Raw genomic sequence first — 18312 nt, 5'->3', positions numbered from 1 at the left:
GGCAGGCAAGAAAGAACTAGCATGATATATTCAGAGCATTAAATGAGAAAAACATGCAGCCAAGAATACTCTGTCCAGCTAGGATATCATTGAAAATAGAAGGAGAGATAAAAAGCTTCCAAGACAAACAAAAACTAAAAGAAATTGTAAACACCAAACCAGCCCTACAGGAAATATTGAAAGGGGTCCTCAAAGCAAAGAGAGAGCCTAAAAGTTACAGATCAGAAAGGAACAGAGACAATATACAGTAACAGTCACCTTACAGGAATACAAAGGCACTGAATTCATATCTTTCAATAGTTACCCTGAATGTAAATGGGTTTAATGCCCCATTAAAAAAAAAAATCAATATGATGTTTACAAGAAATTCATTTTAGACCCAAAGATTCCTCCAGATTTAAAGTGAGGGGGTGGAAAACAATTTACCACACTAATGGACATCAAAAGAAAGCTGGGATAGTTGAGCTGGATAAAGCAATCCTTATATCAGACAAATTAGATTTTAAGCCAAAGACTATTATATGAGATGAGGAAGGACACTATATCATACTCAAAGGGTCTGTCCAACAAGAAGATCTAACAATTTTAAATATCTATGCCCCTAACATGAAAGCAGCCAACTATATAAACCAATTAACAACAAAATCAAAGAAACACATTGACAATAATACAATAATAGTAGGGGACTTTAACACACCCCTCACTGAAATGGACAGCTCATCCAAGCAAAAGATCAACAAGGAAATAAAGGCCTTAAATGACACACTAGACCAGATGGACATCACAGATATATTCAGAACATTCCATCCCAAAGCAACAGAATATACATTCTTCTCTAGTGCACATGGAATATTCTCCAGAATAGATCACATCCTGGGTCACAAATCAGGTCTCAACTGGTACCAAAAGATTAGGATCATTCTCTGTATATTTTCAGACCACAATGCTCTGAAGCTAGAACTCAATCACAAGAGGAAAGTTGGAAAGAACCCAAATACATGGAGGCTAAAGAGTATCCTACTAAAGAATGAATGGGTCAACCAGGAAATTAAAGAAGAATTGAAAAAACTCATGGAAACAAATGATAATGAAGACACAGCTGTTCCAAATCTGTGGGACACAGCAACTGCAGTCCTGAGAGGAAAATATATAGCTATACAAGCCTTTCTCAAGAAACAAGGTCTCAAATACACAACCTAATCCTACACTTAAAGGAACTGGAGAAAGAACAACAAAGAAAGCTAAATCCAGCAGGAGAAGAGAAATCCCAAAGATCAGAGCAGAAATCAATGAAATAGAAACCAACAAAACAGTAGAACAAATCAACGAAACTAGGAGCTGGTTCTCTGAAAGAATTAATAAGATTGATACACCCTTGGCCAAACTTATCCAAAAGAAAAGAGAAAGGACCCAAATTAATAAATCATAAATGAAAGAGGAGAGATCAAAACCAACACCAAAAAAATAAAAACAATTATAAGAACATATTATGAGCAACTATATGCCAGCAAATTTGACAATCTGGAAGAAATGGATACATTCTTAGAGACCTAGAAACTACCAAAACGGAACCAGGAAGAAATAGAAAACCTGAACAGACCCATAATCAGTAAGGAGATTGAAGCAGTCATCAAAAATCTCCCAACAAACAAGAGCCCAAGGCCAGACGGCTTCCCAGGGGAATTCCCAAAGATTTAAAGAAGAATACCTAGTCTCCTGAAACTGTTCCAAAAAATAGAAATGGAAGGAAAACTTCCAAACTCATTTTATGAGGCCAGCATTACCTTGATCCCTAAACCAGACAAAGATCCCATCAAAAAGGAGAATTACAGACTAAATATCCTTGATGAACACAGATGCAAAAATTCTCACCAAAATACTAATCAATAGAATCCAACAGTCCATTAAAAGGATTATTTACCACAACCAAGTGGGATTTATTCCAGGGTTGCAAGTTTGGTTCAACATCCGCAAATCAATCAATGTGATACAAAACATTACTAAAAGAAAGCACAAGAACCATATGATACTCTCAATAGATGCTGAAAAAGCATTTGACAAAGTACAGCATCCTTTGTTGATCAAAACTCTTCAAAGTGTAGGGATAGAAGGTACATATCTCAATATCATCAAAGCAATCTATGAAAAACCCACAGCGAATATCATTCTCAATAGAGAAAAACTGAGAGCTTTTCTGCTAAGAGGTCAGGAACATGGCAGGGTTTCCATTATCACCACTGCTGTTCAACATAGTACTAGAAGTCCTAGCCTCGGCAATCAGACAACAAAAAGAAAATAAAGGCATCCAAACTGGCAAAGAGGAAGTCAAACTCTCACTCTTTGCAGATGATATGATACTTTATGTGAAAAACCCAAAAGACACCACTCCAAATCTGCTAGAACTCATACAGGAATTCAGTAAAGTGTCAGGATAGAAAATCTATCTGCACAGAAATGCACAGAAATTAGTTGCATTTCTATGCACCAACAACAAAACAGAAGAAAGAGAAATTAAAGAATCGATCCCATTTACAATTGCACCTAAAACCATAAGATACTTAGGAATAAACCTAACCAAAGAGGCAAAGAATCTGTACTCACAAAACTATAACGTACTCATGAAAGAAAATGAGGATGATACAAAGAAATGGAAAAATGTTCCATGCTCATGGATTGGAAGAACAAATATTGTGAAGGTGTCTATGCTACCTAAAGCACTCTACATGTTTAATGTCAACCCTATCAAAATACAAATTTTTTTCAAAGAAATTGAACAAATAATCCTAAAATTTACACGGAACCAGAAAAGACCCCGAATAGCCAGAGGAATGTTGAAAAAGAAAGCCAAAGCTGGCGGCATCACAATTCCAGACTTCAAGCACTATTACAAAGCTGTCATCATCAAGATAGTATGCTACTGGCACAAAAACAGACACATAGATCAATGCAACAGAATAGAGAGCCCAGAAATAGACCCTTAACTCTATGGTCAACTAATACTTGACAAAGCAGAAAAGAATGTCCAATGGAAGAAAGAGAGGCTCTTCAACAAATGGTGTTGGGAAAACACACACATGCAGAAAAATAAAACTGGACCATTTCCTTACTCCACACATAAAAATAGACTCAAAATGAATGAAAGACCTCAGTGTGAGAAAAGAATCCCCCAAAACCCTTGAGGAGAACACGGGCAGCAACCTGTTTGACCTCAGCCACAGAAACTTCTTCCTAGAAATCTCCAAAGGCAAAGGAAGCAAGGGCAACAATGAACTGTTGGGACTTCATCAAGATCAAAAGCTTTTGCACAGCAAAGGAAACAATCAACAGAACCAAAAGACAACTGACAGAATGGGAGAAGATATTTGCAAATGACATATCAGATAAAGGACTAGTATCAAAAATCTACAAAGATCTTATCAAACTCAACACCCACAGAACAAATGATCTAATCAAGAAATGGGCAGAGGACATGAACAGACATTTGTGCAAAGAAGACATCCTGATGGCCAACAGACACATTAAAAAGTGCTCCACATCACTCGGCATCAGGGAAATGCAGATCAAAACCCCAATGAGATACCAACCCACACCAGTCAGAATGGCTAAAATTAACAAGTCAGGAAACAACAGACACTGGCGAGGATGCGGAGAAAGGGTAACCCTCCTACACTGTTGGTGGGAATGCAAGCTGGTGCAGCCACTCTGGAAAATAATATGGAGCTTCCTCAAAAAATTGAAAATAGAGCTACCTGACGACTCAACAATTGCCCTACTGGTTATTTACCCTAAGGATATAAATGTAGTGATCCAAAGAGGCATACATGTGAATTTTATAGCAGCAATGTCCACAATAGCCAAACTATGGAAAGAACCTAGATGTCCATCAACAGATGATGGATAAAGAAGATGTGGTATTTATATACAATGGGATACTCTGTACATGTAATGCAACCATCAAAAGAAATGAAATCTTGCCATTTCCAATGATGTGGAAGGAACTACAGAGTATAATGCTGAGCGAAATAAGTCAGTCAGAAAAAGACAATTATCATATGATCTCCCTGATATGAGGAATTTGAAAGGGAAAGTTGGGGGCTTAGGAAATAGGGAAGGAAAAAATGAAACAAGATGGTATTGGGTGGGAGACAAACTATAAGAGACTCTTAATCTCACAAAACAAACTGAGGGTTGCTGGGGGGAGACGGGTAGGGAGAGGATGGTTGGGTTATGGACATTTGGGAGGGCATGTGCTATAGCAACTGCTGTGAAGTGCTTAAGCCTGATGATTCACAGACCTGTACCCCTGGGGCTAATAATACATTATATGTTAATAAAAAAATAAAAAGTAAATTTTTAAAAAAGGAATAAACAAGAGAATACCACATAGATATTACAGACATTAAAAGGACATGAAAGGAATATTATGACTAACTTTATGACTATGAATTTGACAACTTAGGTTAAATGAACAAATTCCTTAAAGGACATAAATTATCAAGTCATACAAGAAAAAAGAGAAACCCTAAAAACTCTAATATATGAGATTTTGATGGTGGTGGTGGTGGTGTTGATTTTTTTTTTAATTGAAGTATAGTAAAGAAACTAAATTTACAGTTAAAAATCTCCCCACCCGGGGCACCTGCGTGGCACATATGGTTATGTGTTTGACTTGGTTTCAGCTCAGGTCGTGATGTCAGGGTCATGAGATCAAGCCACATCAGGCTCTGTGCTCAGCACACAATCTGCTTAAGACTTCCTCTCCCTCTCCCCGTTCCTTGCCCCCACACTGCCTCCCTTTTTCTGTTTCTCAAATAAATAAATATTTAAAAAGAAGAAAACCTCCCCACAAGAAAAACTCAAGATCCAAAGGGATCTGCAGGTATATCCCATCAAATATTCTCAAAAGAAATGCCATTGATACTTCTCAAACTCCTTCAGAAAATTTTTAAACTCACAAACCAATACAAGAAAATAAATTGTGAAACAATCTCTCTTGAACATAATACAAACTTCTTAACAAAATATTAGCAAACCAAACTCTGTAATATATATTTAAAAATACATCATAACTAACTGAAGTTTTTCCAGGACTGCAAGATTGGTTTAACTTCCAAAAATCAGTTACCATGATTCACCACATGATATCATAAACTGTCTCAGTAGTTGAAAAAGATACATTTGATAAAATGCCCACTTATTATAAAAACTATCAGGGATTTAAGATAGAAGAAAATTTCCTCAAACTAATAAACATGATCTAAGAAAAACTTATAGATAATGTATTAATGGTGAATGATGAACATTTCCCCCATCTGGTAGGAAAGAAGATACAAATGTTGGTTCTCACCACTTCTATTTAGCATTTTACTGTAGTTCTAGTTAGTATGACATGGCAAAACAAAGAAATAAAAGCAACAAAATCAGAAAAGAAATAAAAGCATCTCTGTTTGCAAATGAAATTATTGTTTTATAGAAAAATCTTAAGAATCTATAAAATATCTACTAGGATCAGTAAGAGATAAGAGATCACAGATTCAAAATCAATATCCAGAAATACATTATATTTCTCTATACAAGGAATAAAAATGGAAATTGAAATACAAGTACCATTTATAGAAACATCAAAAATATTAAAATACATAGAGAGATCCCTCTTTCTGCTACTTCATTATGAGTTTATAAAAACACTACCAATTTGTGCACCCCTATGTTTATTGCAGCATTGTCTACAATAGCTAAGATATAGAAGAAGCTCAAGTGAGCACTGACACATGAATACTTAAAAAGTATGTGGTGTACACACACACACACACACACACACACACACACACAGGAATATTACACAGCCATTAAAAAGGTTGAGGGGTTTGTTTGTTTTACCATTTTTGCCATTTGTGACAATATGGATGGACCTAAGGGTATTACTCAGTAATACATTGTCATATAGGTATATAGGTATTAAGTCAGACTGAGAAAGACAAATACCATATGATTTCACTCATATGTGGAATTTAAAAAAAAAAAAAAACAAATGAACAAATAACAAAAAGCAGAATCAGACCTATAAATACAGAGAACAAACTGATGATTTCCAGAGAGAAAGTGGGTGTGTGGGATGGACAAAATGGATGAATGAGTGAGAGATACAAGCTTCCAGTTATGGAATGAATAAGTCATGGGAATAAAAGTCACAGTATAAGGAATACAGTAAATGATATTGTAATAGTATTGTATGGTGGCAGATGGTAGCTACACTTGTGGTGAGAAAAGCATAATATATAAGCTTGTCCAATCACTACACTGTATACCTGAAACTAATGTAACATTGCATGCCACTTCTATTCAAATATAAAGACTAAATTTACAAATACATAGAGATAAATTTAAAGAAATATGTACAAAACTTCAACACTGAAAATTACAAATATTACTGAGAGAAACTAAGAAACAAAACAATTAGAGAATGCTTCTTTTTTCTTTAATTGGAGAGCACACAATATTGATAAATTTTAATTCTCCTTAGTCTAGTTTTTATACAAGGCAAACTAAAATTCCAGCAGGTTTTTGTAGAAACTGATAATTTGATTCCAAAATCTATTTGGAAATTCATAGAACCCGGAATAGCCAAAACAAGGTTGGAAAAAAACAAAACTGGACTCACACCACCTGATCTCAAGACTTACATTGAAAGTTGTAGTAATAAAGACAGTGTTATACTGACTACAAAGGTCGATCAAGAAACAGGAGAGAGAGCATAAAAATAAACTGACACATACAACTGATTGATTTTTGACAAAGACATCAAAGCATTTCAATGGGGAAATAAAGTCTTTTCTACAAAATTTATTGAAACAACTAGACATCCACATGGAAGAAAAAAGAAAAACCACAAAAACCTTTTGTATTTGGATACCTCATATTCAAATACAAAAATTTATTCAAGATAGATCATGAATTGTTGGTTCATAAATTTGGGAATTTCTCAGATGAAATCTGAAATTGGCCCCTGAACATGGAGGGCAAGGAGAGTCTAAGAGACAGACAACTTCAGATTGGTAAGTGACAGGTTTAATAACCAAGGGAAACTACACAGTAGGCTTGTCTTGGATGGCGAGGAGATGAGTAGCCCTGCACATCCACCCTCCAGAATCTTTAAAGTTTATACAGAAGAATTACCTGTGTTCAACAATGTGTATCATCCAGAGAGTCTCACCAGCACATCGCTCTCTCAAGGCTGTATCCTTGAAAATGGCTCCCACTGTAGGAATAGTAGGCCAAACACACATTCCAAGGATGGAGGATTATAGATGGTGAGATGCCTCTGATTGTCTGGGTCCAGCTTACAGGACACCAGAGGGTCCCCCGAGGACCTCTTCCAATACAAAAGCTAGAAGTACTAAGTTTCTAGAAGAAAATATAGAAAATATCTTTGTGACCTTGAAGTCATTTCTTAGGACACAGGAAGTTCTAATCATAAAGAAAAATAGGTAACTTAAACTTCATCAAAATCGAAACCTTCTGCTTTTCAAAAGACATCATTAAAAAATACAGAAGCCAAGTACAGAGTAGAAGAAAATGTTCACAAAACATTGTTTTGACAAAAGACATGTGTCCAGAATATCTAAACATCTCCTAAAACTCTATGTACTCTGTTTTGTTTGATTTTTACAATGATAATGTTTTCCCATTATTATGAATATAATAAGCTCATAATGACCACATGTCACATGTCACAATTTAAATAAACAAGAGGAAGAGAATAAAGAGCCCTACACTCCAGTATCTCCACTACATCTTCCTTTGCTCCCAGTGAAGACCAAATGAGAAGCAAACTACTATCCACCCCTTCTTTTCTATAGACAGGCCAAGAAAATTCTTTACGAAGGCTGAGGAAGTGAATTTAATGAGTAATTGGAAAGATAAAATTAGTAATATGAGGGCAAGTAGCTGCTCCTGAAATTTAAAAGAAAAAAAAAGAAACTGGCACATACTAAAGATTTTTTCTTCCTTTTTTTAATTGAAGCGTAGATGACATACAGTATTATATTAGTTTCAGGTCTACAACATAGTGATTCCATATTTATATACATTAAGAAGGGATCACCATGGTAAGTCTTGTTCCCATGTATTACCACACATAGTTATTACAGTATTATTGTCTATATTCCCTAGGCTACACTTCACAATCCCATGACTTATTTATATTATTATGGGAAGTTTGTATCTCTTAACCCCTTCACCTATTTCATCCATCCTCCCAGTCTTCCCTCTGGAAACCACCAGTTTGTTCTCTGTATTTATGAGATTTATGAGTGTGGTTTTGTTTTGTTTTATTTCTTAGATCCTATATTAAAGAATTTTACAATTATTTGAAGAAATTTAGGCAAAATGAAAGTGGCCAAAGAAGAGATGCAAGGATATTTCTGATAAATTAACAATAATTATTGAAAACCAATGCAAGACTAGATAAGATGGTGAAATTAAAAGTGAGTGTACTCATGACCTCTTGTCCCTGGTGTTCTGTCACTGGCGTAGTACAAATCAGAAATTCTGAAGCATCTCAGTAAATGAGAGCAGCATACATTGACCCATTTGGTTTATAGTGATTCTCTCCCATTTGTGATTTCAATGAAAAACCACTTAAATATAGCTTTTGACTGCACTGGTATTTTCCATGTCATAATCAGAGCAGAAACTAAAAGTTACAAACCCCCAAAGAAGGACCTACATTAACTCCTCATGGGATACATCCATTTTTTAGCTATGATTATTGTAGTTAACTTTTCATTCCAATGGACTAATGGAAGTTTGGTATATTGATATTGGTGTTTGGACGAGTTCTGCAGAGGGTGTTTTGAATTAAGTGTTATAATTCCTCCTCCCCTACGATGCAAAAAGCTAAAGATACTTAAATTTTCAGGTGCTGCGTAACTAGCACTGTTCTAATTAGACATCATACTGCCTCCTAAGGAGTTGGTGGTGATTATAAATCCATGCTGTTATTTTCTTAAGAAGATAAAGGAACCCAAGATAATTGGAGTTGGGATCATTTCCTGAGTATGGCTGCATCTTTATCTGCTTCACAGTCCCCAGTATAATCCCTTACATTGATCAAAGAATTCTACTTCCCTGCTGCCCCCAGCCCCACGGACTTCCAGCTTCTTCCATTATTGCTTTCCTGCTTCCTCTTTTACATTTCACTCCCTCCAGAAATGCTCTCGGTACCAATAAAAGGAATACACAGTATAGTAGTAAAGAAAACTGCAAATAGTCCAGTTTAAAAAGACAATCTCTGATCCTAAAAAGAAAACAACCTTGATCCCACATCTCCCTCCACAGCTACCTTATTTCTCTGCTCCCCTTTTCAGCAAAACGCTTTAAATACTTGTTTTTATTCAATGTCTCTATTTCCTTTCTTCTCATTCTTTCTTGAACCACCACATTCAGCCTTCAATCTCTACCACAGCACCAAATGGGTCTTGTGAAGGTCACTGGTGTCATCCACATCACCCAGACCAACGGTCAAGTCCTCATCGCCCACTGCCTGTCAGAAGCACTTACATAGCTGATCACTCTTATTTCATATACTGTTTTCATCCATCTTAGGATGGAATTATCTTTCATCATTCTCCTCTACCTGAATAGCTGTTCTACTCTGCCTTCCTGGTTCCTCCTTTTCTTTCTGATCCTTTATTAGTGAAGAGCTCCAGGACCCAGTTCTCAGACTAGTTCAATCCATAATTGCTCCCCAGTTCATCCCATCCAGCTATTCAAAAGATTATGTTCTACGTGGTGTTATGGAACACACTTCAAGCTAAAAGATGGCAAGCTTGATGCTGCAGGAATTTCGAGGGACTGGCAACACCGGGATATTAAACTTAACTCCTATTCTGAAAGGCTGGGGCATGAAATAAACCAAAAAGTCACATTAAAGGACTGACAGTGTAGCCCCAACCAGTAATATTTTTGCTAATTTAACAGGAGACAGTTAAAAAGAGGACTCAGACATACATCCCATCCTCCAGAAATGTGTAGTTAACTGGGGGTAGAGTGGAGGGGAGGGGGAGGAATGAAAAATAAGTAGGTACAAAATAAGGAAGAAGATGGTGTCACCAGAGAAATAAGAACTAGGAGGTATGGGAGCTCAGAAAAAGAGCAGCTTTTAAAAGCTTGATGAAGCTGAATTATTTGATTTTTTTTTAACTTCTTGTTTTTAAAATAGCATTTTCTAGTTGTTTCTATTATCAAACTAAAACTTCTAAAGTTTTCTGTCTCTTATCCAGGCTACTCTCTATATTCTCAATCTGAGAAGATTGGAGAGTAGAAGAATCTGATTCCTCCAATCAGAGTGGAAAAGCTTTTTTTTGTTTAGAACTAGTTTTCTGGGATGCCTGGGTAGCTCAACTGGTTAAGCATCTGACTCTTGATCTCAGCTCAGGTTTTATCTGGAGTTCCAGCCCTGCATTGGGCTCCACTTTGGGCTCCACACTGAGCATGGAGCTCACTTTTAAAACAAAACAAAATTACTCTTCCAACAGACCTCATGGACCCCAAAAAAACATAACTTAGGATTAATGTTTGCAGGAAAAAAAAGACTCTATTTCATGTAATTAAGGAGAAGGGGGGTCAAAATAGAGAAATACACATGTTGGCCACAGGGAGAAATATAGAGTTTGTCCAAGCTAATACATGGCTCAGGTGCAACCCAGGACTCTGATTCCAAAGCCCATACACTTTCAATGTTACAGCCTGTCTCAGATATAAATGCACGTTTAAAGTGACTAGAAAAGAAGGGAAAATATCCATGAGAGAAGGAAACATTTAATTTACAAGAAAGAATGTACTGTTGGTGGAGCAAAACCCATAGAAGAAGAGGGAAACATGAATTTCAAGAAGGTACATCTACAGAAATGCTATAAAAGCATAATGAAAACAGAGAGGCAGAATGATTCTCATTTCACTGCAGAAAGATAAAGACTGTTTTAAAAACAATTGCCCCATTTTTTTGTCTTTAGTGAAATCATTTTCTTTTACTTTCTATATCTAAAGAATAAATGGTAACCATCCCCCAGTCTTCTTGATTTTTGCCCAGTGGGCAGAAGACATTAAATCCAGAGCTAGATGGCTCTCAGCCTGGCTGGAGATTTTTATTCCTACCCCCCTGGCTTCCAGTCCCCAGTCTACCCAAGGACTCTCATCCACTCCATTCTCCATTTCATACATGCTTCACCTGCTCCTGCCCTCATTAGAGAATGTCTGTTAAGCCTAATCCACATCAATCTATGTCCCTTCTTATAACTGCCAAAATGCCAGTTGTCTTTGAAGTTATCCTGGACTTAATCCCACAGAGACAAATCAGAGGATTTGATCAATGTTCTGACAAACAGCCACTGGCTGTGAATATTCCTATGTGGATTTTGATCGTGTTGTTTTCATGAATATACATTCATATTTGAGCTTACAGTAGTCCCCCCTTACCTGCAGAAAATGCATCCCAAGACTGAATACCTGAAATCACAGGTAGTACCGGACCCTGTATGCACCATGTCTTTTCCCATATTTACAAACCTATGACAAAGTTTAACAGTTAGATACAACAAAAGGATTAACAACAATAACTAATAAAAAAAATTATAATAATATACTCTAGGGGTGCCTGGACGGCTGTCGGTTAAGCATCTGCCTTCCGTTCCGGTCATGATCCCAGGGTAGTCTGCTTCTGCCTCTCATTCTGCCCGTCCCTCCCCCACTCATGCTTACTTTCTCTCTTACTTTCTCTCTCTCTCAGATAAATAAATAAATAAATGAATAAATAAATAAATAAATAAATAAAGTCTTTAAAAAACACACAGTATACCAGAATAAACATTATGTGAATGGAGTCTCTCAAATTATCTTACGGTACTCACCTTCCTTGTGATGATGTGAGAGGATAAAATGCCTACGTGATGAGGCAAAGCACGGTGAGTGATGCAGGTTTGTGACATAGCAATAGGCCTATTGACTTTCTGCGGATTCATCAGGGAGAGGATCATCGGCTTGAAGACCAAGGTAATCGAAAGTGCGGAATGCAAAACTGTAGATAAGGGGGACTGTTGTACCTTTTTTTTAATTCCTTACAACTATGCATTCAATAAATGTCACTATCTCACTGATTGCCCAATTTAATCACAGCTATCCAGGAGACAGATCATAGATGGTAGGTAGACAGAGAGAGAGAGATGATAGAGATAGATAGATAGATAGATAGATAGATAGATAGATAGATAGATGATAGATAGATAGATGGATGATAGATAGATAGAAATGGAAAGAACACAAATGTTAACCAAAACTAAAGACATTTTTTTTTAAGTGCGGAATTCTTTGACCCTGGTGATGATGCTGTTTCACTGTCAGTTTACGGTATTACTCTGAGAACAATTTGCCATAAACATCAAAGTAATGTTATATGCTTTTTTCCCCTCTCTTTTCTCCAAAGAAATGCACAGTGGTATAAGTAAAATGTCAGAAATAATTAGACAAAAGTCACACAACTTCATGATGACACTAAAATATCTTTGGAGTTGAGCATTTGCTATGAAACTTTTAAACTGCTTTGAAGTCTGCTTATTATAAACAATATAATTTTTTTCTATAATGTCCCAGAATTTTAAAGTATGATGCAAGGTGACTATATGTTTCCAAATAAAAAAATACTTTATGTTTAAGTGCATATATACATTAAAAAATATAAATAAGAAAGTAATTCAGGTGGCAATATAGATTAAAAGTTGATAATGTTTTCATGAGAGTTTGGGAACTTAACTTTTTAAAAAGTATCCTTTTGGTAGCTACATTTGTGGTTAGCACAGCATAAGGATTAGATTTGTGAATCACTATGTTGTATACCTGAAATTATGTATATTGTGTGTCAACTATACGTCAATTTTTTTAAAAGTATATTTTGAAGAGTAATGTAAAGGTAAACTTTATACTCAGAGATAAAAAGAAAACTATATCAAAAATGTGTAAGGAATTTATGAGTACTGAAATACAATAACATTTTCCAGGGGGAAAAACATGTATTTTTCATTCATTAACCAGTAGCATACTATCTTCCAGGAACCCTCAGAAGAAATGATGTGGTACTTCCTTTTACCCATACAAAATGGAACATAAGAAACTACATAGCTGAAGAAACTACAGTCTTCTTATAAATGAGAGGCATTGAAGTCTAAATAATTTCCAGCTGAAGGAAAATAACCAACAGCTTCTCCACAGTGTCGACTGAAACAGGGAAAACATGAATATCACTAACTGTACCGCAGAAGCCAGTGTGGCTGTGAGACCCAAGACCATCACTGAAAAGATGCTCATCTCCATGACTCTGGTGATCATCACCACCCTGACCATGTTACTGAACTTGGCGGTGATCATGGCCATCTGTACCACCAAGAAGCTCCACCAGCCTGCCAACTACCTGATCTGTTCCCTGGCTGTGACAGATCTCCTGGTGGCAGTACTCGTCATGCCACTGAGCATCATGTACATTGTCATGGACAGCTGGAAACTAGGATACTTCATCTGTGAGGTGTGGCTGAGTGTGGACATGACCTGCTGCACCTGCTCCATCCTCCATCTCTGTGTGATTGCCCTAGACAGGTACTGGGCCATCACCAATGCTATTGAATATGCCAGGAAGAGGACCGCCAAGAGGGCTGTGCTGATGATCCTCACCGTCTGGACCATCTCCATCTTCATCTCCATGCCCCCCCTGTTCTGGAGAAGCCACCGCCAACTCAGCCCACCTCCTAGTGAGTGTACCATCCAGCATGACCATGTCATCTACACCATTTATTCCACGCTTGGAGCATTTTATATCCCCTTGACTTTGATACTTATTCTGTATTACCGGATCTACCATGCAGCCAAGAGCCTTTACCAGAAAAGAGGATCAAGCCGGCACTTAAGCAACAGAAGCACAGATAGCCAAAATTCTTTTGCGAGTTGTAAACTTACACAGACTTTCTGTGTGTCTGATTTCTCCACCTCAGACCCTACCACCGAGTTTGAAAAGATCCACAACTCTATCAGGATCCCTTCCTTCGATAATGATCTAGATCACCCAGGAGAACGTCAGCAGATCTCTAGTACCAGGGAACGCAAGGCAGCACGCATCCTAGGACTGATTTTGGGAGCATTCATTTTGTCGTGGCTTCCATTTTTCATCAAAGAATTAATTGTGGGTCTGAGTATCTACACAGTGTCCTCTGAAGTGGCTGATTTTTTAACGTGGCTTGGTTATGTTAATTCTCTGATCAACCCTCTGCTCTATACAAGTTTTAATGAAGACTTTAAACTGGCTTTTAAAAAACTAATTAAGTGCCGAGAACATGTGTAGATTTCATAAAGCCAAAAGGCATTGTTTTTACCAGCCTTGTTTGTGGACAGAGGAAAGGGGTTCAACTTATTAATTCTTGAACATAGTTGGTTCAGAAAAGTTTGTAAGGTACTGTGGTCCTTTTGTTTGTTTGTTCTGTTTTGTTTGAGGTTTGTTATCTGGTGTGCCGTTTTCTACCTCTGGTTTTATTTGTGGTACATGATTTCCAATAAACATCCTATAAAGACAGAAATTTCATAGACATAATAATAAGGTGAAATAGTAACTACTTTTTTTAGCCATTTCAGTTAATCTTGCAATTAAAGAACGCCAAAATAAATCTTCATTTGCAGAATTTCTTACTACTTATAAATCAAATACTTGATAACTTGCCCTCCTGTGCCATTAAAACCGAGGTCGTGGCTCCATATCCATGCAAATTTTAGAGGGAACTGCAAATTGCATGACTACATAAAGCATTAATTAAAAAAAAAAAAAGAGTGGTGCACTGTCATCTGCTTGCAGACCTAAGCTAAAGTCATTTACTGTGACTACATAGCCCACTCCTTTAGGCACAAATAGTACAGCTGACGTGTCCTTTATAGTTCATGATTAAATATGCTTCCTCATTCTCTAAAAAGAACCTGGAATGAATACTCTGGCACTTTCCTAGGTATTTAACTATGAAAATGAAGCAAAAACAAATACAAGATAATCGAAATCTCCTCCAATGTGTTGTTATATGACCTGACAGGAACATTGGACCTCCTTACATTCTGAGAAGAGTCCCGCTGAGCCTTGCATACTCTCCCTGCCTCTGGCAGGATTTGGGTGGGAGTACAGGCAGCAGACCCTCTCTCTATTCCTCCCTTCTCCTCTCCCTTTCTCCCATCCCCCTCCTCTCTTCTTAATCTCACTTATCAGTTTGCTCAAGTATCTTGAACCCTGGCGTACATTTCTTCTACTCCTACTTCCCATTCACGAGGCTGCTTCGTCTCTCCTCTGGCTCTCCCCCCTGAGTTTCTCCACTTATCAATCCTTCGTTCTGCTCACCTCTCACCTTCCACTGACTTTCCTATCCTATGCCATGTGAGTTTGTCCCTCCTAGTTCTCTCAAAACAGAACTCCCAGAGGTCTTTGGTGAGTTGCCAGTAGGCAAATACAATGGCCTTCCCTCTGTCCTTATCTACTTTCCAATCTCTCATCAATTAAAATAACTAAGCCTCCCTTTCTCGTTAAGCCCATGACTTCCAAAATACAAAATACAGCAGTCCCCTGCTTCTCCAACTACCTCCTCTTTCTTTGTCTCCTTTTCTTCCTCCTGGGGTATTGTCCTCAGCTCTTACCCCCTGTATCTCCATACTCTGTCCCATCCCATCACACGCCTGTGGCTTTTCAATTTTTGTCTTTAGTTCTGATTGGTCTTTCTCAAATTCCAGACCCATGAGTTACCTCCAGTGAACACCTCCCTGTGACTAACCTGTTCGTTCCTCAAACATAGTTTTCCATACTGAACCCGTGATCATTTTCCCACACTCACACCTTCTCCTCCTTGCACCTTCCCAGTTTCAGGTAACAGGATTACCTTGCCTCTTATCACCCCTATTAGATAAACGTGATCCTCTCTCTTCCAAGACTTGTCTGTAACGTTCAGAGAGTCTTAAAGTCTTCTCCATTTACCTCTACAGAAATATGCCCCCTTCTTCTCCAATAAGTTGGTCCCCTCATCTCTTCCAAGTCTTCTTATCTGGTCCACCTTCCTCTGAAGTCCTTCGCCTGCAACTCCACCCCCACACACCTGCACATCTATCAGATGCATCTTCTAGAACAGTGGTTTTCAGAGTGGCAGCTCCCGACCAGGAACATTTGCATCACCTGGGAAGTTGTGAAAAATGCAATGTCCCGGGCTGAAGACATAATGAATCACAAATTTGGAGAGCAAAATCTCTGTTTAATAAACCCTCTAGGAGATTCTGATTTGAGAATCACTACCCTCAAGCATACCACAGGTTTTAATTACAGTATTCATAATCCTCTACTTTTTCTCTATCAGTTTAAAATAAATTAAGATTCCTTAGTATAATATTCAAGGCTCTTTCACTATGTGACTTTAACTACCTTTTTAGAGTTGTGACTCACCACTTTCTCTCACCCACCTCATACTCCAGAAAAGTCTGGTTCTTTTCTGGGTTTTCTGAGCTCCCCTAACAGTAGCTCCCACAGCTTCAGAAAACTGACCCCACGGCTTTCCCTTCTTCTTCTACCAGCTCTTCAAGCGATCTTGCAGCACAAATGCAATCTCCTCTGTAAAGTCTTTCCGAGATCCTTCTTCTTCTTTCTCCATCACTATGAAAACCCTCTCTCCCAGCTCTATGCTTCCATAGAACCCCATTTCTATTACTATTACTATATTCACCCTATTTTATAGTGCATTGTTTATGTATTTCTGCTGTCTGCCCTAATAGACTGTGAGCTCCTTGAGGGCAGGAACCATGTCTATTCATCTCTGTATCCCTAGGGACTTCTACAGTGTTTTGCACACAGTAGACCCTCAATAAATGTCTGTAATGTGAATGGAATTATGTCCCTGGAAAAGAAAATATCCATGTGCCATCTTCTCCCAGTGAGAAAACCAAACTTCTAAAATCCCATGGTACAATACTTTCTTTTTCCCCAAAACTTACTCCCACTTCCCAACCTTGTTCAAAAACTGCTGGAAAAATCTTCCACACGGAAAGAAAAAGGATTGTCTGTTGAATATAAATGAATAAACTTTAAGCAATAGGATTCAAGTTAAGCTGATCTCAAGAAGGGCCCCCCCAAACACAGTAGTTCAACAAGATAGTTTCTTTCTCCCTCACATGAGAGTAAAGAGGTAGGAGGGCAGCCTAGAGTGAGTAGGAGACTCTGCTGCACAACACTATCCAGGACAAGGTGGTTCTTCCTTCCTCCCAGGGCTTGCTCTCATCTGCATGGCCAAAGCTGACTCACCATCACATCCACATTCCAGTCCATAGGAAGTAAGAGACAGAAGTAGAGAGCAGTTTCCTTTTAAGTTATGTGGGGATCACATAACTTCTGCTTGTACTCCGTTGGCAATAATTTGTCACATGGACACACCAAGTTGTAAAAGAGAATAGGAGAGTAAATCTCTAGCTGGGCACCTCATGCCTTGCTAAAATTGAGGACATTATAATAAACGGAAGAACAAGAGAATGAATACACAGGAACAATGAACAGTCTACCTCAAAGGGATATTGGTTTCTGTATGTAGAGCTCCGGTATCTCAAGGCAAGTCAATTGCTACCCAGCTCCTGACGATCTATGCATGAGGATGTGGAGATTTAAATTATGGGTGACTGGACTGAGATTGTGCATATGCTGAAAATACAATATTTATCATGACTGTACCTCTAATATTTAGAAATGATATGAACAACTCACTTGCTTTCTCATCATCTTCCACATATCATCTATTGAAAATTCTTGGTAATTTTAAGCATTTTAAAATGTTAAGAGTCTAAGTAAATAAAAAACAAAAAGCAGATGCACAAGTAATTTTCACTTACTCATTTTTACTAACATATTTACAATTTACTAGATAAGTCCTAATTAAATGCAACTCTCTCATACTTACCTTGGCCCTTAGCAAAGAAGAATCTGTATCTATTTCCTAGTATAAATCAAACCTATTGGTGAAAAAAAAAATCCATTGTTTGGTTTACTCATTTACCCAGTTGTGCTAGCTAGTATTGACTGCCATTGCTGCTTTCAATTAAAACTTGAATAATGGTTCCTTCCAATATCGTTAGTTTTTCTAGTGTAAATATTAAAGGATTAAAAGTAAACCCCAGGGGTGACATTTCAAACACTCCTGTTAACTAATAAATTAGGACTTCTCGATTTGTGTTCTTGGTGAAAGAATTCTTTTTTTTTTATTAAATTAATTT

At 37.5% G+C, this 18312-nt stretch overlaps 1 protein-coding gene across 6 annotated transcripts in view; it reads left to right on the top strand.

The window, feature by feature from the left end:
* Positions 1–14889, top strand: part of HTR1E (5-hydroxytryptamine receptor 1E) — an 87567-nt gene extending 72678 nt beyond the window's left edge. The window contains exons 1-2 of one of the 6 annotated variants that reach the window (XM_032339113.1): positions 11881–11963; positions 13105–14889. In XM_032339113.1, coding sequence (XP_032195004.1) covers positions 13286–14383 — 1098 coding nt within the window. In that variant the 5' untranslated portion in view covers positions 11881–11963; positions 13105–13285 and the 3' untranslated portion in view covers positions 14384–14889. Of the gene's footprint in view, positions 1–11880; positions 11964–12000; positions 12200–13104 lie in introns of those variants that run through there. The other 5 variants (XM_032339112.1, XM_032339111.1, XM_032339114.1 and 2 more) reach the window with 5 other exon arrangements.
* The last annotated feature ends 3423 nt before the right edge of the window (positions 14890–18312 follow it).

The sequence above is a fragment of the Mustela erminea genome, chromosome 4, assembly GCF_009829155.1.
Source record: "Mustela erminea isolate mMusErm1 chromosome 4, mMusErm1.Pri, whole genome shotgun sequence".
Taxonomy (NCBI): domain Eukaryota; kingdom Metazoa; phylum Chordata; class Mammalia; order Carnivora; family Mustelidae; genus Mustela; species Mustela erminea.
Note: the sequence above shows the minus strand (reverse complement) of the source record. Positions and strands in the feature narration are given on the sequence as shown.